General features: G+C 58.0%; 2 protein-coding genes and 1 long non-coding RNA gene across 21 annotated transcripts in view; all 3 read right to left on the bottom strand.

The window, feature by feature from the left end:
* Nucleotides 1-15797, bottom strand: part of LOC132329687 (C-type lectin domain family 2 member D-related protein-like) — a 67241-nt gene extending 51444 nt beyond the window's left edge. For 3 of the 17 annotated variants that reach the window (XM_059851005.1, XM_059851007.1, XM_059851010.1), the window contains exon 1: nucleotides 9688-10042. In XM_059851005.1, the coding sequence (XP_059706988.1) occupies nucleotides 9688-10027 (340 nt within the window). In that variant the 5' untranslated portion in view covers nucleotides 10028-10042. Of the gene's footprint in view, nucleotides 1-39; nucleotides 141-340; nucleotides 518-608; nucleotides 708-2508; nucleotides 2687-9687; nucleotides 10043-13020; nucleotides 13203-13303; nucleotides 13406-13744; nucleotides 14138-14791; nucleotides 14929-15019 lie in introns of those variants that run through there. The other 14 variants (XM_059850994.1, XM_059851003.1, XM_059850997.1 and 11 more) reach the window with 14 other exon arrangements.
* Nucleotides 11917-13014, bottom strand: LOC132329695 (uncharacterized). The gene is made up of 2 exons (XR_009487127.1): nucleotides 12719-13014; nucleotides 11917-12628 (listed from the first exon to the last, which is right to left on the bottom strand). It is a non-coding gene; the product is annotated as an uncharacterized LOC132329695 (long non-coding RNA).
* Nucleotides 15798-16455: 658 nt separating the features above from the next.
* LOC132329693 (C-type lectin domain family 2 member D-like) overlaps nucleotides 16456-24949 on the bottom strand; it is a 111265-nt gene continuing 102771 nt past the window's right edge. The window contains exons 1-6 of one of the 3 annotated variants that reach the window (XM_059851026.1): nucleotides 19658-20179; nucleotides 18389-18779; nucleotides 17948-18049; nucleotides 17665-17846; nucleotides 17363-17463; nucleotides 16456-17272 (exon numbers count right to left, since the gene is read on the bottom strand). In XM_059851026.1, the coding sequence (XP_059707009.1) occupies nucleotides 17155-17272; nucleotides 17363-17463; nucleotides 17665-17846; nucleotides 17948-18049; nucleotides 18389-18779; nucleotides 19658-19759 (996 nt within the window). In that variant the 5' untranslated portion in view covers nucleotides 19760-20179 and the 3' untranslated portion in view covers nucleotides 16456-17154. Of the gene's footprint in view, nucleotides 17273-17362; nucleotides 17464-17664; nucleotides 17847-17947; nucleotides 18050-18388; nucleotides 18780-19657; nucleotides 20180-24949 lie in introns of those variants that run through there. The other 2 variants (XM_059851027.1, XM_059851028.1) reach the window with 2 other exon arrangements.

Below are 24949 nucleotides of genomic sequence, written 5' to 3'. Positions count from 1 at the left end.
CCTGTCCCCCCTGGCCCTGCCCGGCTCCCCGGCACTGACCGGGAGCTGTAGCTGCTGCCGTCCTCCCACTGCAGGCGCTCGCCCCGTCTGCGCAGCCCGAGCCAGAAATCGCCGTTCCCGCGGAGGCGGAAGAGCAAATCCTGCCCAGGAGAGAGGAGTGGGAGCTGCCCCGGCCCCTCGGGGGGACACGTGCCCGGGGCTGCCCCCGCCCGCCGGGGCTCCTTCCCTGCAAGGCCCCGGCCCGGGGCTGCAGCCCCGGCCCTACGAGCACCGAGCCCGGCCCAGGAGCACCCCCAGGCTCCCCTCAGCCACCCCGCACCGCCCGCAGCCCCTCACTCACCATGGCCTCCTCATCCTTGGCAATGGCCAGGGAGGCATTGAGCTGGGAGCACCGTTCCTGAGCCTGCTCCCAGGTGCTGTAATCCCTTGAGAAGTAGTAGCAGACACCCCTGTACCCAAGCCAGTCAAAAGGACAGCACTGCAGAGTCGCAGGTGGAACTGGAACCTGTGGTGCTGCAGGGGGAAGAGGAGAAGGTCTGAGCATTCCCCTCTGCAGGGAGCCCGCTCTGCCCCGAGGGGCTGGGCCCAGGCTGCTGCCCCTCCCTTACCTGCCAGCACAGCCAAGGCCACCCCCAAAGCCAGCACCAGCCCCAGGAGCAGCAGAATCAGCAGCGCCGTGCCCACGGGATGGGACCTGAACCATTGACCTGGAGCAGGAAAGAGCTGCTGGCTGCCAGAAGCAGAGCCGGCCCTGCAATCTGCTCAGCCCATGGCCAGGGAGCAGAGCAGGGATCCCTGAGCCAGTGTGGCCCTCACTCAGCTGGCAGCCAGAGAGCCAAGAGCCTGGACACAGCCAGGGACACAGCTGTGGGGACAGCCAGGGACACAGCTGTGGGGACAGGCTGCAGCAGGAGAACTGCACAGCCTTGGGGGCACCTGGGGCTCTTGCTTCCAGCCCCTGATGGGGCCCAGCAGAGCACGAGGCTTCTTCCAGACATCAGGAAACAGCCACACACCTGCCAGCCCTGTCCTTGAGAGATGACGCTGTCCTTTCCCTAGAGGCCACAGGGGTGGCCCTGCACTCACCCAGCAATCTTCTGTGTGTATTCTCTGTTGCTGATCTGTTCTCTACGGGCTCATTCACCACCCCAGGAATGGAGCAGAGTTCACTCTCCTCCAGCTCACAGCTCTCATCTCTCTGAGTGGAATAAACAGCACTTTGCTCCCGAGACATCAGGAGTGCTGGCAGATCCTTTCAGAGCTCGGCCTCGGGAACAGCTTTACACCGGCACTGATGGCACCCTGAAAGGGACACGATGAGAGGTCACTGCTGGTACCAGCCCTGCGGGACCCCGAGGCTCAGGAGGGCGCTGCCAGCTCTGGCTGAGCTCTCCCCGCTGCCCAGAGGTGCGGCAGCAGCTGCGGGGACAAGCGCAGCCTCCGGCAGCTCTCCGGTGCCCGCAGCCGCGGCCCCTGGGGCTCTGCAGCCGCTGCAGCCCAGCTCCGTGCCGGGACGGGCGCTGAGAGCGCCTGCGAGCTGCCGGCTGCTGCTGGCCCGGGGCAGCTGCGGCTCGGAGTCCGCCTGCCGAGGGGCAAGAAGCAGCGGCCCCGGGCTGCTCACCACTGTGCCCCGCATTCCCTGCCCCGGCATGGCCGCTGTGGCTTCCTGCCTGTGTGAAAAATGACCTGGTAATTTTGGCTTTCACATTTTTGTATTAGCCTATGCATGTTCTTAGTGATTATAACTATTTAGAAATAGTATAAATCATAACTATTTCTAGCTGGATGTTAGTAAATATAATCTATCAGCTTAGGTATGCACTGTATTGCTCATAGAAATAGTAGTGTAATCAATATAATATCTATGGAAATATTTGTGTGATGTATGTACTGTGTTATAGATTGGAGCAAAATTTCAGATGTGAAAAAGTGTTTTGTGTGACTAAAAACAGTGTAAGGCTATCCACTGACCAACAAGTTCAAAAGATAAAACAACAGTTACAGTAACCAGAGCACCAGAGAAAAATTAGAGACTACCACGTTAAAATTAAGGACAACATACTAAAATCCTATCCAAGAATGTAAAATAGTAAGATGGAGATACAAAAGAAATAAAATATATTGATCTGACACCCAGGATGTCATACAGATAAGAGTGTGAAGAAGTCAGACAAAAGAGTTCCCAAAACATCCCAAAGTTCTGAAAAAGGTCTGAATAAGTCATTAAATACATGAATATGCATGTCTCTCAAGGATGTAACTTTGTATAAATAACATTTGTCTGTATACCCCATGAGTTCTTTCACTGTTGACCAGGAGCACCCAGCGCTGGAAATATTATACCTTTTTTATCCGATTCCTATTACAACCATTAATTTTACCGACCTTTCAAAAACACTGAATTCTGCATTCCACACCTGTGAATGGGAGAACCTGCCACAAGCCAACCCCCCCCGCCCCCGCCGCCCTCTCAGCCCGCGGCGAGGCGCCACCGCCCGCGGGTCTCACCAGGGCTGGAGCCGCCTCCGAGCTCCGCCGCGGCGCCAGGCTCCGGGTGCTGCCGCTGCCCCGCCATGAGACTCGGGAGCCCACCGCCGCTCGCGTCCCAGCCGGACCAACATGGCGCGGCCGCCGCCATACTTGCAAGCACCGCTCAAGAGCAGTGATTGGAGCGGGAGATCGCTGGGGCCGAGCTTTGACCAATCAGCGAGCGCGGTCGCAGCTCGGCTTCCGCCGCACGGCGCCGCCCCTCGCTGCCGCCGAGCCTCTTCCCCCTGCCCGGGCTCGGCTTTCCCCGCCCAGCCCCTCGCTGCCGCCGAGCCTCTCCCCCCTCCCCGGGCTCGGCTTTGCCAGCCCAGCCCCTCGCTGCCGCCGAGCCTCTCCCCCCTGCCCGGGCTCGGCTTTGCCCGGCGGGGCACGGCGGCTCCGGTTGGCCCCGGGCGAACTCCCCACCCCCCGTGGCTCCCCCCTGCGGCGGAGCGAATCCCCGGCATCTGCCGAGAGGTCTCTGACTGCCCCTGATTGCTGAAGCCTCACGCACCGTGTGTCAGAATGCCTTAAAGAAGTGTTGAAATGCTTTTTAAAGTTAATTTTGTGTTTTTCGCAAACTCTGATTTCTCTGAGAATTGTTACTGGAGAGATTCAAAGCGGTAAATGCAGTGCCTCATTATCATGCACAGCATAACACAATCTAATTTCATTATCAGAAATGCTGATAACATTTACCATTTGGTATTACACTAAATACAATCTCGAGAAGCTCCCAGTTTGTTGGACACTGCCAGATTTTGCGTTGTTGTTTGTTTCAGTACAATTATGCTTTAAAACGTCTTAGTGAAGTTATGCTTCCATAAAATTTGCAGCTACCATGAGTTTTTCTCAATGTTAAATTACATTGGGTCACCGTATTTATGACACTTTTCTAATCCCTCCAGTAAATCCATCATGCTGTTATTTTAGCCACACTTGGTTCACATTTTCAGTGCCTTTTGGTACTAAAAGCAGCAGAATAAGTTACATTTTATAGTACCCAGAACTTTTATGGATATTGATTATTAGCTCGATTACATTTTATTTGAATATGATTTTAGTGTTGGTAAGATTAAGCAAAGTTAGATATGAGTAATCTTAACGAATGTTTTATTACTCCATTAAGTTAATTTTTTAAGAGTCATTTATGTGAAGGTGGATTTCTGTCAGGTTTGAGTGTTGAGTGTTACATTTGGACAAGGTTAAGTTTCAGTCTTCCCTTTAAGCCATTTCATGTTCTATTCCAATTTCATTAAGATCAGCTTTTATTTAGTATTAAAGATGTTAACTTTAAGTTCCTTTAAGTGCACCTCTAATGCCACTGAGGTGACATTGAATTCCACTGCAACTAATTTTAAGTCCTAAGTTCATTTTCTTCAAATATGTTTGTCTACACTGCAAGATGTGGTTGTTTTCTTCTAGAGATAAGACAGATCCAGCTGAAACAGCTGTGATGAAACACTGATAAACACCTGCTTTTGGATAGAAGCAGATACAGTTTGTTGGGCCCTTGATCCTCTCACAGATTGCACAGGTGTCAGGGCTGCACTGCCTGACAGGATCATTCATTGTCATCTCTTCTGGTTTATCTTCCATAGGTAACACAGCAGAGTGGGGGGCTGTTCTGCATTATGGCTGTTATCCATTGTCAGCTGTTCAGTGTTTCACTGGTATGGATCCAGGAATGCTGGAAGAATATTGTCTCCAATTCCTGAGACAGTTCCTGCTGATCTATTGGTTCCATCATGTGAATTCACTCAGTTTTATAACAGGCATTATCCATAAGGTATCATTACCTTATTGATAACTGGCTTTCCATGAACTTTGACAGACCTTTGTGTCACTATCTACAGACACGTGTCCCTTGGGGATCTCTCTGCTTTGTTGCCCAGCTCAGGTGCATCTCTCTGACCAGGCTGTCTGCAGCTGTTCCCTGCACTGCCTGCTCAGCCTTTGGTCCCTTCTCTTGTTCCAGCAGGGTTGCTGTGCCTTGACCCAGGGCTGTCTCATGATTTTCCTGTGTTTTCAGAGCTCCAGGATGAGATCTCTGGGCTCTGTCCAAAGCCTCATCTGAGCTGAGGTCCTGTGGTCTTTCCCGACCCTTTTGTGACACATCCTCATGGGACAGGGCTGTGCCCTGCTGAGGGCAAGGCAGCTTCTGCTCTGTGGGAATCAGACACAGCCCCAGGTATTCTCACAGGAGCACTCCAGCAGTTTGCTGTGTTTGGGCCATCTCAGAGCTGCTGTTATTGAGACATTTGTTTTTAAGGTATGTGAGGGAGACCCTCCCAATGAGGGTCTGGGCTCTGGCCAGGCCCTGGCTCTACCTGGCTGGGAAATTGCCAACAAACCCAGATGTTTTCTGCCTCAGAACTCGATTCAAGTCTCTTGGACTTGGCAATTTGACCCTCTAATGATAGGACAGCTGGATCAGTTTATAGAGTGAGCTTGGACACCTTTCCTGGGAATGGCTCTCCAGGTCCTCCCTGAAATGAGGTTTGGCAGCTGCTGCAGGCTCTGGGTGATGGTGCAGTGTTTAACACACTGATAATCATCCAATTTCACATGTGTGATTAATTACATGAATTATCTGACTTATTCTTGGTTACTGTAGTTTCTTGTATCACTGCATATATTGTCTTGCTGTTCCTTCATGTTCATAGCAAGAGACATGCATGTTATTTTTAAAACAAAAAGAAAGGGGAATTGGTTCCTAAAGAATGTCTGAATAATGCAATATTTATATTAAAATTTTATACAGAAAGTATTTCTAAATGCTTTTCTGTATGTGTCACAGTGAGGGTGGCTGTGACAAACCTCTCTGGTTCCCTGACTTCAGGCGAGGGTGGTGAAAATGAAAAGGAGCGGGTTCAATGGAGCTGCCCAGAAAGCCAATTAAATCTAACACGGTGCCAGCTGGTAATCCTATAAAATCCTTTAAATATATAATCCTATACAGAAATATAGATATATTTATCCTATATATAAAATCATATAGAATATGAGCTGTGCAATAAAGATGAGCCTTTTCTGGATGAAGAAACGGACTCCCGGCTGTTTGTACTGTGACAAATCAAGGGGGATTTTTCCTCAATTTAGCCTCTTAAAACAAGGGGAAATGCAGTTTCCTCCTCATTTTCCCTCAACAAAGACCATTCTGGGAGCTTTTGGACATCTTTGCCTGTGAAGGTCCCTTGAAATGGAGGGTTCCCCTCGATGGAACTCTTACAGTGGCACATCAAGAGGTTCCTCTCTCTCCAGGGAAGCCCTTTCAGACCAGGGACAGCCGTGTTTGCTCTCAGGTTGAACCTGAAGATGATGAAAATGGGGCTCTTTCCTTCAATTCAAACAGTGCAATAAAGATATTCTCCTTCCATTTAAACATGAAAATAATGGCAAGCAGTGATTGCCTGATAAGGGAGACACCCAAAATGATGAAAAAGTTGTGTTTCCCTTCAACTGAGACCCTTCCAATCACAGATGAATGGGGATCCTCCCCAGTACAAACACAATTACAGAAAAGCTTTCCCCCCTCCATTTCACTCCCTTTTCTCCTCTCAACCCCCCATTTTTGGGGGCCCTGGGAGGGACCGGGGGCACTTCCCCCTCCTCACTGGTCACCCCTGGGGCTGCTGCACCTTGCCGAGTGCTGAGGAGTTCCCTCCCAGTTCCCTGCCAGGATCCCTCTTCCTGGCAAGCCCCAGGAAGGATGGGGAGAGCACTGGGCAGGAGCTGGGAGCACTATTCCTTCCCAGGGCTCCTGATATCCCTCCCAGTGCTCCTTCTTGGTCACTCCCGCTGCTCCCACTCTCCCTCCCAGCTCCCTCGTGGCATTCCCTGTGCTCCCAGATCCCTCCCAGTGTTCCCAGCGGCAAAGCACCGGGGGCACAGCGTGGTCTGCTCTTGAAGAGGCAAGGCTTGAGCTGTCAGGAGAGAAACCCCGGCTGGAAAAGCATTCCCTGCAGAGGAAGGTGTCTCCCCGCTCTGACCACAGAGGGAGCTCAGTCTCCGCTGTTGACTCCAAACCCTTCAGGCTCCGAGTCCGAGTGCCCGAAATTGGCTCGGCCCCACTTCCCAGCGCCCTGCTCAGAGCTCGCACGGCTGGGGGGGCAGTGCAGATTAAATCATTAATGCTCCTGGGCACTGCTTTAGCTCTGACCTACACACTGTCCCACAGGAACAAAACCCCTAACGAGGGTGGGTTTCTCTTGCTGGCACAGGAAGGGAAGGAGAAATCTGACAGGAATATTCTTCATCATTCTGCCCAGGCTCTGTCAAACACTCCAGCTCCTGCACCTCAGGAAATAACAAGTGGCTTCTAAGAAGTGACTTTGATGTCAGTGAGCAGGTTATTACGGATTAATCTCACACTGGAAAGCAGTCTTCACACCCTACTGCTCTTTGCATCACCCAGAGAGTTTGGGAGCTGCTGCCTGGTGAGCTCCTGAGTTGTATCTTCCTTGTCAATCTCATCTGCCCCTTTTTTATTGTAAAAACATAAACGAAATGCAGAGAGCATTGGCCCAGGGTCTCAGGACTTGCATATCTCTTCCAAAGAAAGGGAAAAAAAAGTGTTTGTCCCAAACCACAGAGTTAAAAAGTTCATGTTATCTACATATATTTTTAAAAGGAAAAGAGGGAGAGTAAAATAGCAATTACTGTGCCAGTCGGGCTCCAGCCTTTTTCTGGTCTCTCACTTGTAGCATCTCTAAGGATACTTTAAAAGAAAAAAAAAAAAAAAAGAAAAAAAAAAAAAACAAACAAAAATACCCCATTGAATTTAAGCTGAAGGAGAAGCAATCTGGCTGCAGGCTTGTGGCACTCCAGTGTCCCAGTTCCAGTAAGGGAAGTCATCCCCTCTACAGTTACAAGCCAGATCCCAAAGTCCTGAGCATCAGCTTTTAGCTTTTGGAACACTGAACTGTAAGAAAAGCTGCGAGAGGGCCATGCTCCGGGCACATCTGTGGGGATTCCTCTGTCCAGCTCTCTGAGATCAGCTCGTGTCTTTTCCTCTCCTGGCTGGCTTTGGCTCATGCATTTCTTGAGGGGCTGGCCCTGCACTGATCAGAGCATGCACTGACCATCAGACAAACAGCTTCTGGCACTGTGGGTCTGTCCTAAATGGAGCATTTCCCAAAGGAATTCCAGTGCCTTCATTTCATTAAAAATGGCTTTCAAAGGAACCTGGTTTAATGCACTTCTTTTCTAAACAAGGATTGCACAACGCTCCTGCACTCCCTGCCAGGGTCATTCTTAGAGCCTTGCAGAAAGGCTTTAAAGCAGCACAGAGCTTGGTAAGCACCAACAACCTAATCCAAAATTCAAATCAATACCATGGGCAGAGCCTGACTTTAAAACCTGTTATAAAACTGAACTAAAGAGCAGTTGCATTACCAATTGACAAGATGAGAAAGGTTTCCTTAGCAGTTGTTGAAAGGACAAAGTAAGGGAGAGAACAGAGCCTGAAGTGGGGGAAAGAAGGGGAAAACCTTCATTTGCTCAGTGGGGTTTTAACCGTCATGCTCACATCTCAAGGACTTGCAGAGACCATTCTAACCTCAAGAAAGGAAAAGGTCCCAGGATATTTCTCATTTCAGCAAGAGCCTAAGGAAGCCTTCAGCAGCAGGAGATTGGGATGACTGTTAGGATGGTTTCTGGAGCAGAGTGTGCTCCTCCACCACCACCAGCAGCCAGAAGGCAGGAAAACAAGGATCCAACAAAGCTGAAGTGGGGAACGGGTTATCAAGGGTTTTATAAGGAAAGAACAAGGCCTGGGAAACAGGACCTGGAAGGTGAGAGAGGAAGGAAAACAGGAGGCAGCTGAGGTCTCTTCAGATTTTGAAACAAAAAGGGAGGAAATTAAATGGAGGCAGCAAGAAAAAGATGGCACTAAATTTTAACGCCGCCGGCACGGCCGCTGGGGCTCCCTCCCTGCCTGTGAGCACGGAGCGGCTCCTGGCACAGAGGGCAGCGCCGAGAAGCCTCGGTCCCGGAGCAGGCAGGATGCGGCGCTTTCTGCCCGCACTCGGCGCCTGCAGCGCTTCGGGCTCTGAGGCACGTTCAAGTCCATCCCGTGCCAGCCCAGACACGGGTGGCACGGACACCTCCCGCCCGAGCAGCGGCCCCCAGCCCGGTGCCGCACGGCCGGGAACTGTCCCGGGCACGGAGCCGCCGCCTCCGTGCTACCGACAGCAGCCGGGATGAGCCATCGCTGCCGCGGCACCGTCTCGTCCCCGGGGGTCTAGGAAAGGAGGAGACCGCGGGCAGCCGCTCCCTCCGCGATCTCAGCGCAGGAGGGACACGGGGGAAGCCGGCACAAGGAACACGCCAGAACCCCCCCGCCCCTCAGCGCGGCCCCCTCCGCCCGCAGCGAGCCCCGAGCTGGGGCAGCATCGACCGACCGCGGGTCCCACCTGGGCTGGAGCTGCCTCGCGGCTCCGTCGCCGCCTCTGCTCTCTGGGCACTCGAGCTGGTGCCGCAGGGTGCCGAGGGCGCTGTGGGAGGGCCTTTTGGCCCTTTTGACCAATCAGCGTGCGAGGAAAGAGTGAGGGACGGTTAGCAGACGTGGTCAGAGGCAGCGGGCGGAGGGGAAAAGGGCAGCGGCCGTCATGGCAATCACCCGAGTGCTTTTGATTACTTGTACCAAAGTGACTCCCGAGCCATAGTGGGAGCCAGAACCAGGGGCATATTCAGAAGCAGAAGCCGCGCGCAGGGAGGAGTCAGTTCACTCCTGTCCTGTAAAAACCTTGCTAAGAAAAAGTACCCCATGCTGTTGGCGCGGGTCGAGAACAACAGCCCCAGGAAGCCGCTTCTGGGAGCTCTCAACAGTGAATTACAGCAGGGATTCCGGGGCTGGACCAGGCCCGGTGCCCGCTCTGTACCTCTCCTCTTACCCCCGGCCCGGCCGCTCCATGAGGGCCCCTCACACGGCCTGCGAGCTGCCGGCTGCTGCTGGCCCGGGGCAGCTGCGGCTCGGAGTCCGCCTGCCGAGGGGCAAGAAGCAGCGGCCCCGGGCTGCTCACCATTGTGCCCCGCATTCCCTGCCTCGGCACCTTGGAGCCCGGGCACACCGAGCGCCGGCACGGCCGCTGGGCTCCCTGCCCGTGAAGACGGAGGAACGCGGCACAATAAACTCGCCAGAACCCCCCCGCCCCTCACCTCGGCCCCCTCCGCCCGCAGCGAGCCCCGAACTCGGGCACAACCGACCGCGGCTCGAACCTGGACTGAAGCTGTCGCCGACGTCCACCGCCAGCTCTCCGCGCGCCGCGACCCCTGCTCCCCGGGCACTCGAGCTGGTGCCGCAGGCTGCCGAGGGCGGAGTTTGAGCTGCTTTCGGCCGATGTGACAAATCAGCGTGCGGGGAGGCAGCGAGGAGCGGTGACGAGAGGGGGATGGGGGAACAGCGAGCGGGGGAGGGGACCGGAAAGGCAAGGCCGGATGAGTCATGGAAATGGCCCGTCTGGTTTTCTGGGTTTGTTTTGTTGCACCAAAGTGACATTTGGCGCCATATTGGGAGCCACAGCCAGGGACATATTCAGAAGGAGGAGCCACGCGAGGAGGGCAGTGAGATCACTCCTGTCCTGCGAAAACCTTGCTATGGAAAAGGGCCCTACTCTGTTGACGCTGATAGAGAAACGCAGCCCCAGGAAAGCGGCTTCTGGGGCTTTCAACAGTGAATTACGGCAGGGATTCTTGGGCTGGGATGGGCCAGGCCAGGTGCCTGGTGTCACCAAAACCGCTCGGGCCTCTCCTCTCCCCCCAGCCCGGCCGCCTCATGGCAGCCCCTCACATGGCCTGCGAGCTGCCGGCTGCTGCTGGCCCGGGGCAGCTGCGGCTCGGAGTCCGCCTGCCGAGGGGCAAGAACCAGCGGCCCCGGGCTGCTCACCACTGTGCCCCGCATTCCCTGCCCCGGAGCCTTGGAGCCCGGGCACACCGAGCGCCGGCACGGCCGCTGGGGCTCCCTCCCTGCCTGTGAGCACGGAGCGGCTCCTGGCACAGAGGGCAGCGCCGAGAAGCCTCGGTCCCGGAGCAGGCAGGATGCGGCGCTTTCTGCCCGCACTCGGCGCCTGCAGCGCTTCGGGCTCTGAGGCACGTTCAAGTTCATCCCGTGCCCGCCCAGACACGGGGTCCGGGTGCCACCGCCCCTGCGGAATGACCCGAACGCGCCGCCCGCCGCCGCTCCCATCCCGGCCAGACTCCGCGGGCACTCGGGCTGGTGCCGCCGCAGCTCGGGGCTGTCGGTGTGGGAGGTTTTGGCTCATCAGAGTGCGGCAATGATCCCGAGCAGTGTGGGAGCAGCGAGCGGGGCGGCAAAGCGAGTAGCGCGCCGCGGGGGCACCGACTTTCGTGTCCCGAAAAAAGCGTGCTAAGGAAAAGGGCCCCACTCGGTTGGAGCCAGTGAAGAAGCGCAGCTCCGGGGAAGCCCCTTCTGGAACTCTCAGCAGTGAATTCTCATAGGGATTCTTGGGCTGGGCTGGGCCAGGCCAGGTGCCCGGGGCCGGCAAAAGCGCTCTGTGCCTCTCCTGCTGCCCCTGGGCAGGCAACAGAACACAGCAGGAAAGGCTCGGGGGTCTCAATAAAGGCAGCCAGAAATCTTTCACCCATCATGGGCACAACAGGCTCCGACTGCAGAAATTAAATTTAATTGAATTTATTATCAAACAGAGCAAGAGAATGAGATGTACGCCAAATTCTAAAAATGCACCTTCTCCACGCTCTTCTCTCCCTCCTGGGCTTCACTTGATCCCCGATTCCCTCCCTCCAGAAGGAGCTGACTGTCAAAACTTTGGGTGGGGCTGAGGGCATAAAAGGCAGAGCATCCATTCTGTAAATGAGCATGTGGCCGACAGTCACAGAGACCCCCAGTACTGTAATTTTTCATGATTCAGTCAATTGTAGTATGTGTTTGTTAAGGTTAATTAACTTTAAAATTTTAAAAGTGAGTGTTACTTCTCACATCTTTAAAGGACAATCCAAAAGTCTCACCTTCAGACCAGTTTGTGATGATTTCCAGGAGCCCAGGGCAATTTGGATTTCCAATCAAGCTTGTTGTAGAATGTTATAAATAACAAATATAGGTATTGGCTTTCACATTCATGTATTACTTTTGCTTTGCAAGTTATTATTGATCACAGAAATCCTGATTTAGTGCAATTTGTAATTACTGCTTTTGATATAGTATAACCTGTCAGTTGATGAATGCACCCTATAGCTTTTATAAACAGAGGTGTAATAGACACTATCTTAGACCATAGCATAATAGAGACTGTGAAATGTTGAAATGATTGTTTCATGTAACTAACTCAGAAAATGGTGTAAAATAATTGATTTCCCATATTTGGGGACAGTCTTATCTAGAAGACAAGATCACAAAAACATAAACAAGAGAACCGAGAAAAAATAATTTATTAACCCTCATTATCAGGGAATGAAAATACAAGAAGACAGAACCACAAGGAAAACTAAAATGCATTAGTTTAATTGAGAAGGCATGAAGACAAGTCAAAGGTTAAAACCAAAAAAAAGAACATATTAAAGGAATCTTTGAATAGGTATAAACTCTTTGAATGTTTGAAAACGTATGTTTGAATATGTATAAACTCTAACAGTATGCATGTAGCCCTATAATGAAACAGTATATGAAGAACATAGTTGAGCCAATAATATGTGCAAACAGCCAAGCATCACAGCCCAGAATTTTATCCCTTCAAAAACTTTAAATTTTAAAATAATGAGCTGTATTTCTCAAACATAAGGAGTACAATGCACTCACTCCAGACAGCATCAGTGGCAGGATGGATTGGAGTGACTTTTCCTTTGCACCCCCAGCCCAGCGCTGGCACTGGGGATGAAGAGGCACTGAGGTGACCCTGAGAGGAAGTGCAAGGCACAGGGTGCAGCTGAGGAAGGGCAGCCCTGTGCTGGGCTCAGAGGTGAAGCTGGCACTGCCCAGCGTGGAGAAGGTCCTTTCTGCAGCCCCTGTTACAGGGGACCTTGGGCCTTGCTGCAGACATACGGCCGCTCATTGGAGCAGAACTCACTCCTGAATCTTTTCCCGTCAGCCAGGTACGCACACTGGGAATTGCCGAGGACGGGAACCCTGCAGGGAGGAGCAGAGCCAGCGCCGGTTGCCAGGGGAACACCTTGTGCACCTGTCCCCCATGGCCCTGCCCGGCTCCCCGGCACTCACCGGGAGCTGTAGCTGCTGCCGTCCTCCCACTGCAGGCGCTCGCCCCGTCTGCGCAGCCCGAGCCAGAAATCGCCGTTCCCGAGGAGGCGGAACAGCAAATCGTGCCCAGGAGAGAGGAGTGGGAGCTGCCCCGGCCCCTCGGGGGGGACACGTGCCCAGGGCTGCCCCCGCCCGCCGGGACTCCTTCCCTGCAAGGCCCCGGCCCGGGGCTGCAGCCCCGGCCCTACGAGCACCGAGCCCGGCCCAGGAGCACCCCCAGGCTCCCCTCAGCCACCCCGCACCGCCCGCAGCCCCTCACTCACCATGGCCTCCTCATCCTCGGCAATGGCCAGGGAGGCATTGAGCTGGGAGCACCGTTCCTGAGCCTGCTCCCAGGTGCCGTAATCCCTTGAGAAGTAGTAGCAGACCCCGTTGTGCCCGACCCAGCCAGAGGGACAGCCCAGAACACACTGTGGAGTCGCAGGTGGAACTGGAACCTGTGGGGCTGCAGGGGAAAGAGGAGGAGGCCTGAGGATTCCCTCTGCAGGGAGCAGGGAGCCGGCTCTGCCCCGAGGGGCTGGGCCCAGGCTGCTGGCCCTCCCTTACCTGACTGCACAGCCAAGGCCACCCCCAAAGCCAGCACCAGCACCAGGAGCAGCAGAATCAGCAGTGCCGCTGTGCCCACGGGATGGGACCTGAACCGTTCACCTGGAGCAGGAAAGAGCTGCTGGCTGCCAGAAGCAGAGCAGGCCCTGCAATCTGCTCAGCCCATGGCCAGGGAGCAGAGCAGGGAGCCCTGAGCCAGTGTGGCCCTCACTCAGCTGGCAGCCAGAGAGCCAAGAGCCTGGACACAGCTGTGGGGACAGGCTGCAGCAGGAGAACTGCACAGTCTTGGGGGCAGCTGGGGCTCTTGCTTCTAGCCACCGATGGGGCCCAGCAGAGCCTGAAGCTTCTTCCAGATCTCGGGAAGCAGCCACACACCAGCCCTGTGCTTGGGAGATGACACTGGCCCCTCTCTAGAGGCCACAGGGGTGGCCCTGCACTCACCCAGCAATCTTCTGAGGTTCCTTTTGTGTTTATTGTTGGCTGCTGATGTGCCCTGGGGACTCACGGGCTCCCTCACACTCCCATCCCTGGTGCAGGATCCATTCTCCACAGCTGCACTCACTGCACACTCACAAGTGGCATCCCCCTGCTGATGCCTAGAGGCTTCTTGCACCCCAGGCAAGTGTGGAAGCCCGGCTGCTGGTCCCTGCTGGGGATGCTGGGGCTCATTCACAGCTCCAAGAATGGGACAGGATTCACTCTCCTCCAGCTCACAGGCGGCATCTCTCTGCCTGGAACAAACAGCACCTTGCTGCTCCCGAGACATCAGGAGTGTTGGCAAAGCCTTTGGGAGCTCGGCCTCGGGAACAGCTTTACACCGGCGCTGATGGCACCCTGGAAGGGACACGATGAGAGGTCACTGCCGGTGCCGGCCCTGCGGGACCCCGAGGCGCAGGAGGGCGCTGCCAGCTCTGGCTGCGCTCTCCCCGCTGCCCAGAGGTGCGGCAGCAGCTGCGGAGACAAGCGCAGCCTCCGGCAGCTCTCCGGTGCCGGCAGCCGCGGCCCCTGGGGCTCCGCAGCCGCTGCAGCCCAGCTCCGTGCCGGGACGGGCGCTGAGAGCGCCTGCGAGCTGCCGGCTGCTGCTGGCCCGGGGCAGCTGCGGCTCGGAGTCCGCCTGCCGAGGGACAAGAAGCAGCGGCCCCGGACTGCTCACCACTGTGCCCCGCATTCCCTGCCCCGGAGCCTTGGAGCCCGGGCACACCAAGCGCCGGCACGGCCGCTGGGGCTCCCTCCCTGCCTGTGAGCGCGGAGCGGCTCCTGGCACAGAGGGCAGCGCCGAGAAGCCTCGGCCCCGCAGCAGGCAGGATGCGGCGCTTTCTGCCCGCACTCGGCGCCTGCAGCGCTTTGGGCTCTGAGGCACGTTCAAGTTCATCCCGTGCCAGCCCAGACACGGGTGATACGGACACCTCCCGCCCGAGCAGCGGCCCCCAGCCCGGTGCCGCACGGCCGGGAACTGTCCCGGGCACGGAGCAGCCGCCTCCGTGCTACCGAGAGCAGCCGGGATGAGCCATCGCTGCCGCGGCACCGGCTCCTCCCCGGCGATCCGGGCACGGGGGAGACCGCGGGCAGCCGCTCCCTCGGCCATCTCAGCGCAGGGAGGGACACGGGGGAAGCCGGCACAAGGAACTCGCCAGAACCCCCCCGCCCCTCAGCGCGGCCCCCTCCGCCCGCAGCGAGCCCCGAGCTGGGGCAGCATCGACCGACCGCGGGTCGCACCTGGCCTGGAGCCGCCTCCCAACTCCACCGCCGCCTCGCCGGGCTCCGGGTGCCGCCGCCGCTCCGCAATGACCCAAACGGAATGACACGCCCGCCCGTCCGGTCCCCCCCGTTCACCCCACCCGTGCGGCTCCGCGGGCACTGCCGCTGGTGCCACGGCGAGAGGCAGAGGCGGGCTGCGGGCGGGGTTTCGCCTCAGCACCGTACGGCAGCGAGACCGAGCCGCCACCAGGAGCGGGAGAATGGAGCGAGCGGGGCGGCAAAGCGTGTGGCGCGCCGCGGGGACAGTGACTTTCCTGTCCCGACAAAAGCCGTACAGGAAAGAAGTCCCCATGCCCTAGAAAGCCGGAGAAGAAGCGCAGCCCCGGGGAAGCCGCATCTGGGGCTCTCAACAGTGAATTCTCGCAGGGATTCTCTGGCCGGGCTGGGCTGGGCCTCGCCAGGTGCCCGGGGCCAGCAAAAGCGCTCTGTGTCTCTCGTGTCCTCGGCGCTGGGTGCCTGTCGGCGATAAATTGAGTCCAAGCCTGGCAGCGCCAGCTCTTCTTTACCATTCTTTTCCAATTTCTTATTGAATTAAATCAAGGGTAAACTCCCTCTTGTCGCCACTTCAAAGCCTCGAATCAGGGGGAACGGAGGTTCCCTCTCGATTATGATCCCTAAATGATGCAAAAGGACCGTCTCCCCTCCATTTAATCCCGACTCAAAAGTGAATCAAGGAGGATTTTCCCCCAATTTCGCCTCCTAAAATGACCAGTTTCCCTCTCCGATTTCCCTCATGACCATTCGTGGGCTGCTTCTGGGGCTCTCCACAGGCGGCTGCTGCAGCCAGGGCAGGGGCAGGGCGCGGCCCATCGCAACGCCGGCGGTGGCGGGCGTCCGGCCGCGCTCGGAGCCTTTCGGCCTCTGCAGTTCAGGCAGATCAAATGCATCCCAATTGTCGGCGATTTCCACCACCTGCTGTTTCTCCCCTCTTTTCCCGCATGGATTTGACAGCTCTTCCTTTCCTCGCACAGATCTGGAAAGCAAAATGCCTGCCTGCCCCATGGCCATCCCCACCACACCGTCCCTCTTTCTCTCCCCTTTACTTTGATCCACTTTCTCCCTCCTGCTCTCCCTGCCAGCTCCAGCAAAGACATTTCACCCGCCGGCACCGGCTGCCTCCTCTCCCTCGCTCCCATTTTGCCCACTCTGAACTCCTGGAGCCACCAGCCTGCGGAGCCAGAGCCGCCGTGGTACTGGGTAATGGTGCAGGGAATGATGGCAGGGATTCTTGGGCTGGGCCAGGCCAGGTACCTGGGGCAGCAAAAGCGCTCTGTGCCTCTCCTGCTGCCCCTGGGCAGGCAACAGAAACACAGCAGGAAAGGCTCAGGGCTCTCAATAAAGGCAGCCAGAGATCTCTCACCCATCACGGGCAGAAAAGGCCCGGACCGCGGAAATTAAATTGAATTGAATTTATTATCAAACAAATCAGAGCAAGGGAATGAGATGTACACCGAATCCTAAAAATGCACCTTCTCCACACTGTTCTCTCCGTTTTGGGCTTCACTTTGTCCCCAGTTCCCTCCCCCCCCCCACCACACCACACAGTGTCACAGAGGGATGGGGTTACAGTCACGTCATGACACTGCTTCTCCCTCCGAGAGGCAAATCCTTGTCCTGCTCCAGCCTGGGGTTCCTCCCACAGGAGGACAGTTAAGATTCTTCACAGCAGACAGGCAGACGGACGGGCAGCAGACTGTTCTCCACACTCAGGTGCCTGATGCCAAAAGTCGGATTCCTGCTCAGCACATGTCAGCGGTTCTTCCACCTCTTCCAAAAACAGTCCTAAAGTGTCACATTCAGGCCAGTTCGTGATGATTTCCAAGAGGACAGGCAGATCTGGATTTCTCATTGGAGCTTGTTGTGTCATGAGGGCAAAGCCCTGACTCCAGGCAGCATCGGGGGCAGGATGGATTGGAGTGACTTTTCCTTTGCACCCCCAGCCCAGCGCTGGCACTGGGGATGAAGAGGCACTGAGGTGACCCTGAGAGGAAGTGCAAGGCACAGGGTGCAGCTGAGGAAGGGCAGCCCTGTGCTGGGCTCAGAGGTGAAGCTGGCACTGCCCAGCGTGGAGAAGGTCCTTTCTGCAGCCCCTGTTACAGGGGACCTTGGGCCTTGCTGCAGACATACGGCCGCTCAATGGAGCAGAACTCACTCCTGAATCTTTTCCCGTCAGCCAGGTACGCACACTGGGAATTGCCGAGGACGGGAACCCTGCAGGGAGGAGCAGAGCCAGCGCCGGTTGCCAGGGGAACACCTTGTGCCCCTGTCCCCCCTGGCCCTGCCCGGCTCCTCGGCACTCACCGGGAGCTGTAGCTGCTGCCGTCCTCCCACTGCAGGCGCTCGCCCCGTCTGCGCAGCCCGAGCCAGAAATCGCCGTTCCCGCGGAGGCGGAAGAGCAAATCCTGCCCAGGAGAGAGGAGTGGGAGCTGCCCCGGCCCCTCGGGGGGGACACGTGCCCGGGGCTGCCCCCGCCCGCCGGGGCTCCTTCCCTGCAAGGCCCCGGCCCGGGGCTGCAGCCCCGGCCCTACGAGCACCGAGCCCGGCCCAGGAGCACCCCCAGGCTCCCCTCAGCCACCCCGCACCGCCCGCAGCTCCTCACTCACCATGGCCTCCTCATCCTCGGCAATGGCCAGGGAGGCATTGAGCTGGGAGCACCGTTCCTGAGCCTGCTCCCAGGTGCCGTAATCCCTTGAGAAGTAGTAGCAGACCCCGTTGTGCCCGACCCAGCCAGAGGGACAGCCCAGAACACACTGTGGAGTCGCAGGTGGAACTGGAACCTGTGGGGCTGCAGGGGAAAGAGGAGGAGGTCTGAGGATTCCCTCTGCAGGGAGCAGGGAGCCGGCTCTGCCCCGAGGGGCTGGGCCCAGGCTGCTGGCCCTCCCTTACCTGCCAGCACAGCCAAGGCCACCCCCAAAGCCAGCACCAGCACCGGGAGCAGCAGAATCAGCAGCGCCGCTGTGCCCACGGGATGGGACCTGAACCGTTCACCTGGAGCAGGAAAGAGCTGCTGGCTGCCAGAAGCAGAGCCGGCCCTACAATCTGCTCAGCCCATGGCCAGGGAGCAGAGCAGGGAGCCCTGAGCCAGTGTGGCCCTCACTCAGCTGGCAGCCAGAGAGCCAAGAGCCTGGACACAGCTGTGGGGACAGGCTGCAGCAGGAGAACTGCACAGCCTTGGGGGCAGCTGGGGCTCTTGCTTCCAGCCACCGATGGGGCCCAGCAGAGCCTGAAGCTTCTTCCAGATCTCGGGAAGCAGCCACACACCAGTCCTGTGCTTGGGAGATGACACTGGCCCCTCCCTAGAGGCCACAGGGGTGGCCCTGCACTCACCCAGCAATCTTCTGAGGTTCCTTTTGTCTTCTTTATTGGCTGCTGATGTGCCCTGGGGACTCACGGGCTCCCGCACACTTCCATCCCTGGTGCAGGATCCATTCTCCACATCTGCACTCACTGCACGCTCACAAGTGGCATCCCCCTGCTGATGCCAAGAGGCTTCTTGCACCCCAGAAAAGTGTGGAAGCCCGGCTGCTGGTCCCTCCTGGGGATGCTGGGGCTCATTCACAGCTCCAGGAATGGGGCAGGATTCACTCTTCTCCTGCTCACAGGCGCCATCTCTCTGCCTGGAACAAACAAGCTCCTGGTTCCCGAGACATCCGGAGTGCTGGCAAAGCCTTTGGGAGCTCGGCCTCGGGTACAGCTTTACACCGGCGCTGATGGCACCCTGAAAGGGACACGATGAGAGGTCACTGCCGGTGCCGGCCCTGCGGGACCCCGAGGCTCAGGAGGGCGCTGCCAGCTCTGGCTGCGCTCTCCCCGCTGCCCAGAGGTGCGGCAGCAGCTGCGGAGACAAGCGCAGCCTCCGGCAGCTCTCCGGTGCCGGCAGCCGCGGCCCCTGGGGCTCTGCAGCCGCTGCAGCCCAGCTCCGTGCCGGGACGGGCGCTGAGAGCGCCTGCGAGCTGCCGGCTGCTGCTGGCCCGGGGCAGCTGCGGCTCGGAGTCCGCCTGCCGAGGGGCAAGAAGCAGCGGCCCCGGGCTGCTCACCACTGTGCCCCGCATTCCCTGCCCCGGAGCCTTGGAGCCCGGGCACACCGAGCGCCGGCACGGCCGCTGGGACTCCCTCCCTGCCTGCGGGCGCGGAGCGGCTCCTGGCACAGAGGGCAGCGCCGAGAAGCCTCGGTCCCGGAGCAGGCAGGATGCGGCGCTTTCCGCCTGCCCTGGGCGCCTGCGGCGCTTTGGGCTCTGAGGCACGTTCAAGTTCATCCCGTGCCAGCCCAGACAAGGGTGACACGGACACCTCCCGCCCGAGCAGCGGCCCCCAGCCCGGTGCCGCACGGCCGGGAACTGTCCCGGGCACGGAGCAGCCGCCTCCGTGCTACCGAGAGCAGCCGGGATGAGCCATCGCTGCCGCGGCACCGGCTCGTCCCCGGCGATCCGGGCACGGGGGAGACGGCGGGCAGCCGCTCCCTCGGCCATCTCAGCGCAGGGGGGGACACGGGGGAAGCCGGCACAAGGAACTCGCCAGAACCGCCCCGCCCCTCAGCGCGGCCCCCTCCGCCCGCAGCGAGCCCCGAGCTGGGGCAGCAGCGACCGCGGGTCGCACCTGGGCTGGATTCCCCACCGAGCTCCACCGCCGGCTCGCCAGGCTTCGGGTGCCGCCGCCGCTGCGGATTGAGCCGAACGCGCCGCCCGCCGCCGCTCCCATACCGGCCAGACTTAGCGGGCACTCGGGCTGGTGCCGCCGCAGCTCGGTGCTGTCGGTGTGGGAGGTTTTGGCTCAGCAGCGTGCGGCAACGATGCGAGCATTAGGGGGAGCAGCGAGCGGGGCGGCAAAGCGAGTAGCGTACCGCGGGGGCACCGACGTTCGTGTCCCGAAAAAAGCATGCTAAGAAAAAGGGCCCCACTCTGCTCGAGCCAGCGAAGAAGGGAAGCCCCGGGGAAGCCGCTTCTGGGACTCTCAGCAGTGAATTCTAGCAGAGATTCTTGGGCTGGGCTGGGCCAGGCCAGGTGCCCGGGGCCAGCAAAAGCGCTCTGTGCCTCTCCTGCTGCCCCTGGGCAGGCAACAGAGCACAGCAGGAAAGGTCGGGGGTCTCAATAAAGGCAGCCAGAGATCTCTCACCCATCATGGGCAGAACAGGCCTGGGCAAATTAATAGAATTCACTATCGAACAAATTATAGCAAGGGAATGAGTAGCCTGCCGAAACCTAAAATCGCACCTTCGCCACAATGTTCTCTCCTTCCTGGCTTCACTTGATCCCCATTCCCTTCTTCCCTCCTCCCCAAGCAGTGGCAAAGAGGGCTGGGGGCTGGGATGGGCGGCAGTGCTGCCGCTTTGTGGTCAGAGCTCGGTACTGCAGCCCCCGAGTTAGGCCGATAATAGCCGAGTGTAGCCGAAGAGCCGATGATGGCCGAGTGTGGACCAAAACAGCCAAGTGTAGCCCAAGAACCGAATATGACCGAGTTTACACGAACCGTGCCGAGGTCAGCCCTCGAGCCAAAACAAGCCCAATTTAGCCGAGTTTAATTGAACAGAACCGAACGACGCCGCCCTCGGCCGAATCGAACGAGCTCAGCCGAACCAAGGCGAGACCGGCCCAACCTTGCGACCTCGACCGAACCGAGGCGAAGCTTACGAGGCTGCCTGAACCGAAGCGAGCTCCGCCCAAACACGCCGCCTGCTCGCGTGCCCGCTAATTAGCGCGAGTGCGGTCACAGCCTAATGAGCTCCTGCCCAAGCCCGCGCTGCCGTCCGTGTCCGTGCGATGGCCGGGCCGCCCGCGGGACACGGCAGCAGGAGAGCCCCGAGCTGTGCGAGTTTAACGTGAGGCGGCGCCGCTTTCCCGACCTCAGGGAGCCGAACCGAACCGAGCCGAGCCGCCCCGAACGCACAGAGCGGCTCCGAGTTCGGCCGAAGCGAGCCCAGCGTTGCCGAACAGGCGAATCTAGCTGAATGCAGCCGACAATAGCCGAGTTTAACAAAACGCAGCTGAATTTAGCCCAAGAACCGACTCTAGCAGAGTGTCGCCTAACCGAGCCGAGCTCCGCCGAGCGCAGCATCCCGGGCAGGGCGGGGCGCCGGGGCGGGCTCGGGGTGGAGCCGGGGCTCTGTGAGGCTTCCCCGCCTGTCCCTCTCTCTATCCCTCCTTTCTCGTCTTCTCCTCCTCTTCTCTCGCTCCCTTTACCCCATTCCCTCGTCCCCGCAAGCCCGGCTCCTTTCTGTCCTGTCCCTACACCGCTCCTCCGTTCTATTCCCCCTCTCTCCCTCCTCTGTCCACCCTCCCTCTTCCCCCCTCCCGGGCTTTCCCTTCCCTTCCCTTCCCGCTTTCCTCCACAGCCCTCCCTCCCTGCCTGCCCTTTCTCATCCCCTACTATGGCTCCTCTCTTCCCGTCCCCCCTTTCCTTCTTTCCCCCGCAGCCGCGGGGCTCGGGGTGCCGGAGAATAAAGCCCAGAGGGCCGGAGCCCGGCGCCCCTCGGCCCCTGCAGGAGTCCCCGCACGGGGCCGGAGGCTCTCGGCGGATCCCCCCGTGCCGGTCAGACAGCCCGCCCGACACCGCCGCACCTGCGGCTTTCCCGACATCCCGCTGATGAGAGTGGCCCCGCTCTGTGCCCTCCCGTCCCCGCCGTCCCTGTCACTCCCTCTCGCTGCCCCTCGCCCGTGACAGCGAGCCCGGGGAGGAACCTCAGCCTTCCGAGGGCTGCTCCCCTTTCTTGTTGCGGCAGAATCCCTTTCTGGGGGGATGTGCGTGTGGAAAGGGCTTGACGGAAGCGCTGCGCTGCTGTCCAGGGCAGCTGGACTCGTTCTGTGCCTTCTTTGGGGGTGAGGAAAAGGGGGTGAAGGCTCGGGGCTCTGATGCCCTTTGGGGCACCCCAAGGTCCCTGGGAGAGGGAGCCACACTGGGGTGGATGAGCAGGTGGGTGGCGGGCGAGGGGGATCATGCTGGGTGCCGTCCCCCAGAGGGACCCAAAGCTGCCACCAAATTCACAGGGAGGGGTGGGTGTAGAATGCTAAAACCTGTCAAGTTATTCGTTTTTATAGGTAATGGTCAAGAATAGGAATTTGTCTCTAAATTCATTTGGGAAGAAACCCTCTCTCTATCCACTCTCTACCCAGGAATGTAGGAAACTCTGACTAGAGACGGGTAGTAGTTTTAAAATATTGCCCCAGTGTTTTTATCTAGGAATGAACCAAGCCGTGCCCTGAAACTGTAAGAGCAGCTGCAGGGGCTGTAGGGAATAGAAAGGGCTCTCTGGCACCTTTTGCCTCTGTTCTCTGCCAGTCCCCAAATCGTGTCGCAGTCCCGGAAGAGGCGTTTGTCATCCAGAGTGCCAAAACAAAGACCTGTAAAATCCTAGCTCTGCCTTGTGTTTATTGTGGGCTTTTTTACTTCATATTTATGTCATCACAGAAAGCAGGGAAAGAAGGAATGTGGCTGGTTCCCACTATTGCTGTGCAAAGACTTTTTTTAAAGGCTGGTGTTCCTATATTCTCTTTTTCCACTCCAAACTTGACTCTTCCCCTCCCTTTTCGAGGTCTGCTGTATTGGGTGTCCCAAGGAGGGCTGGGTTCCTCAGGAGGGGCCTTAGGAGTTGGTGCCGATTCTGCTTTTTCTGAAGGTGTATCAAAGTGTGCTACCAGAATGACAGTTTTCTCCACTGGAAAGCTTTCCCTCACTGCCATCAGTGCACGAACGTGTTTTTATTGTGGAACCAGACGGACTGAGAAAAGCCAACGCCGTAGCAGGTTTCTGTTTGCTGTGTGTCTGTGAGAAGCGGGCTGTGTGCTGGACAGGGAGAGGCGCTGTTGGAGCGTGGCACCAGGGCCAGGTGGGAGCTCTCAGGATGATGGGGGCTCGGAGCAGCCCCAGGTGGAGCTATGAGGATGATGGGGGCTCGGAGCAGCCCCAGGTGTGAGCTGTGAGGACGATGGGGGCTCGGAGCAGCCCCAGGTGTGAGTGTGAGGATGATGGGGGGCTCGGAGCGGCCCCAGGTGGGAGCTGTGAGGATGATGGGGGCTCGGAGCAGCCCCAGGTGTGAGTGTGAGGATGATGGGGGGCTCGGAGCGGCCCCAGGTGTGAGCTGTGAGGATGATGGGGGCTCGGAGCGGCCCCAGGTGGGAGCTGTGAGGATGATGGGGGCTCGGAGCGGCCCCAGGTGGGAGCTGTGAGGATGATGGGGGCACGGAGCAGCCGCAGGTGTGAGTGTGACGATGATGGGGGGCACGGAGCAGCCCCAGGTGGGAGCTGTGACGATGATGGGGGGCCGGCTCCTGCCGGGGGGGAGGCTGTTTTAGGGGGAGGGTTTGCCTCAGCTCCCTTTCGCATGGAGCTGCTGAGTAGAGGAGTTTATGGGGGGCTCCCGGGGCTGTCTCATGGAAGGACGGTGAGAGCTTCTCCCAGGGTCTGGGGGAACACCAGGATACGCGCTTGGATACGTGGAGCTTTGCTTAAAGGAGGTGCCGAGGGACAAAGCTTTGTGTCGGGAAGCAGCAGCCGAACGGGTGAGCCCATGTGGATTTGGAACGGGGACTTTTGTCCTTTCCCTTTTCAATTTCATCTTGCCAATCCCTCCCCGGTGCCCCCAGGAAAAGAAATGGAGCTTATGAGGACAAAAGAAATTAAGGAGAGGGAAGCAGCTACTCCTCTATTATTGTCTGTGTTTGAAGCGGTGGGGATCCCCCTTCACTTGTGGTTTTAAGGGTGTTGATTGAAGGAAAATCTGCCTTTTCCAGACTGTTAGGGGTATCACTGGGTGACAGGGAATCCTTGCATTCTATTTTAAGGGGAATGGGAAAAATGTTGTTGTCGTTTTATGGGTTTGATTTAAAGGTAGCCACCCCATTTTCATCATCCTAAGGTTTAAATGGAAGGGGCAGCCCGGGTGTCCCTCTTTTTCAAGGGTTTGAATCGAGGTCAAAATCCCTCTTTCTCTGTCATTTGTAGGGTTTCATTTGAGGAACCCCCCTTCTTTTCTGCTGTTACTGGGGATGAAGTTGAAGGGGAGAACACATTTATTTGCCCTTGTTGAAGCGAGGTGAGCCCCGCCTGCGGCGTCAGTTTCGGAGTTCAATTGCAGGAACCCCCAGCTCTCGCAGCGTTCACAGGGTTGCAATCGGGCTGTGCCGCTGCATTCGAGGGCGCTTCTTCTGCCCGTGGCCCGGCACCGAACGTTCCCGCTCGGGAGCCCTCCCGGCACCGCCCGGGCCCTCGCTGAGGTGGACGGGGAATTTGGCGCGGCCGGGCTGCCGCGGCAGTGCCGGAGCCGCGCCGGTGCGAGCCGTGCGGAGCCGAGCGGAGCTGTGCCGGGCCGGCGGGCGGGAGAGGCGGCCCGGGCGCTGCGCTGGCCCGGCCGGTGCCGGCCGCTCTGCCCGCTCCGGGCGCGGGGCTCGGGCGGAGCCGAGAGGGCTGGGCCCGGTGCCGGCCCCGCCGGGAAGGGGGAGCGGGCGGGGGTCTCCGGGGCGGCGCCGCCCCTGCGTGCCAAAGGAGCCGCGGGAGGAGCCGCTTTCCTGCCGGGAGCCGCGCTCCGTCCGGTGCCGGGAGGGCGGGCTTCGATTTCTGAAAGTTCTCTGATGTCCTGGTTTTGAAGTCGTTTTTGGGAATCTATTGCATCGTTTTGGTCTGTTTACAGTTGGTGGATGCTAAGGGATAGAACGTTCTTCCTGAACGCTATGGCTCTCGGTTCAGGTGGTGATGATAAAGGTTTGCTTTGAATTGAGCCTTGCTCTTAGATATATTTTTTGCCGACGCGTGCAATGGTTTTAAAAGGTATTCGATGGTTTCTATGGGTTATGCGTGAAGTACAGGTTAGAAATAAAAACCTATCATGATAGATTTTATTAGCTTGAGTAGTGATTTATTTGACACCAGAAACCTGGGCTGCTGACGTTGTTTCATAGG

This window comes from Haemorhous mexicanus, chromosome 7 (genome assembly GCF_027477595.1).
Source record: "Haemorhous mexicanus isolate bHaeMex1 chromosome 7, bHaeMex1.pri, whole genome shotgun sequence".
Lineage (NCBI taxonomy): Eukaryota > Metazoa > Chordata > Aves > Passeriformes > Fringillidae > Haemorhous > Haemorhous mexicanus.
The sequence above is the reverse complement of the archived record's forward strand: the minus strand, read 5'-3'. Positions and strand labels throughout refer to the sequence as shown.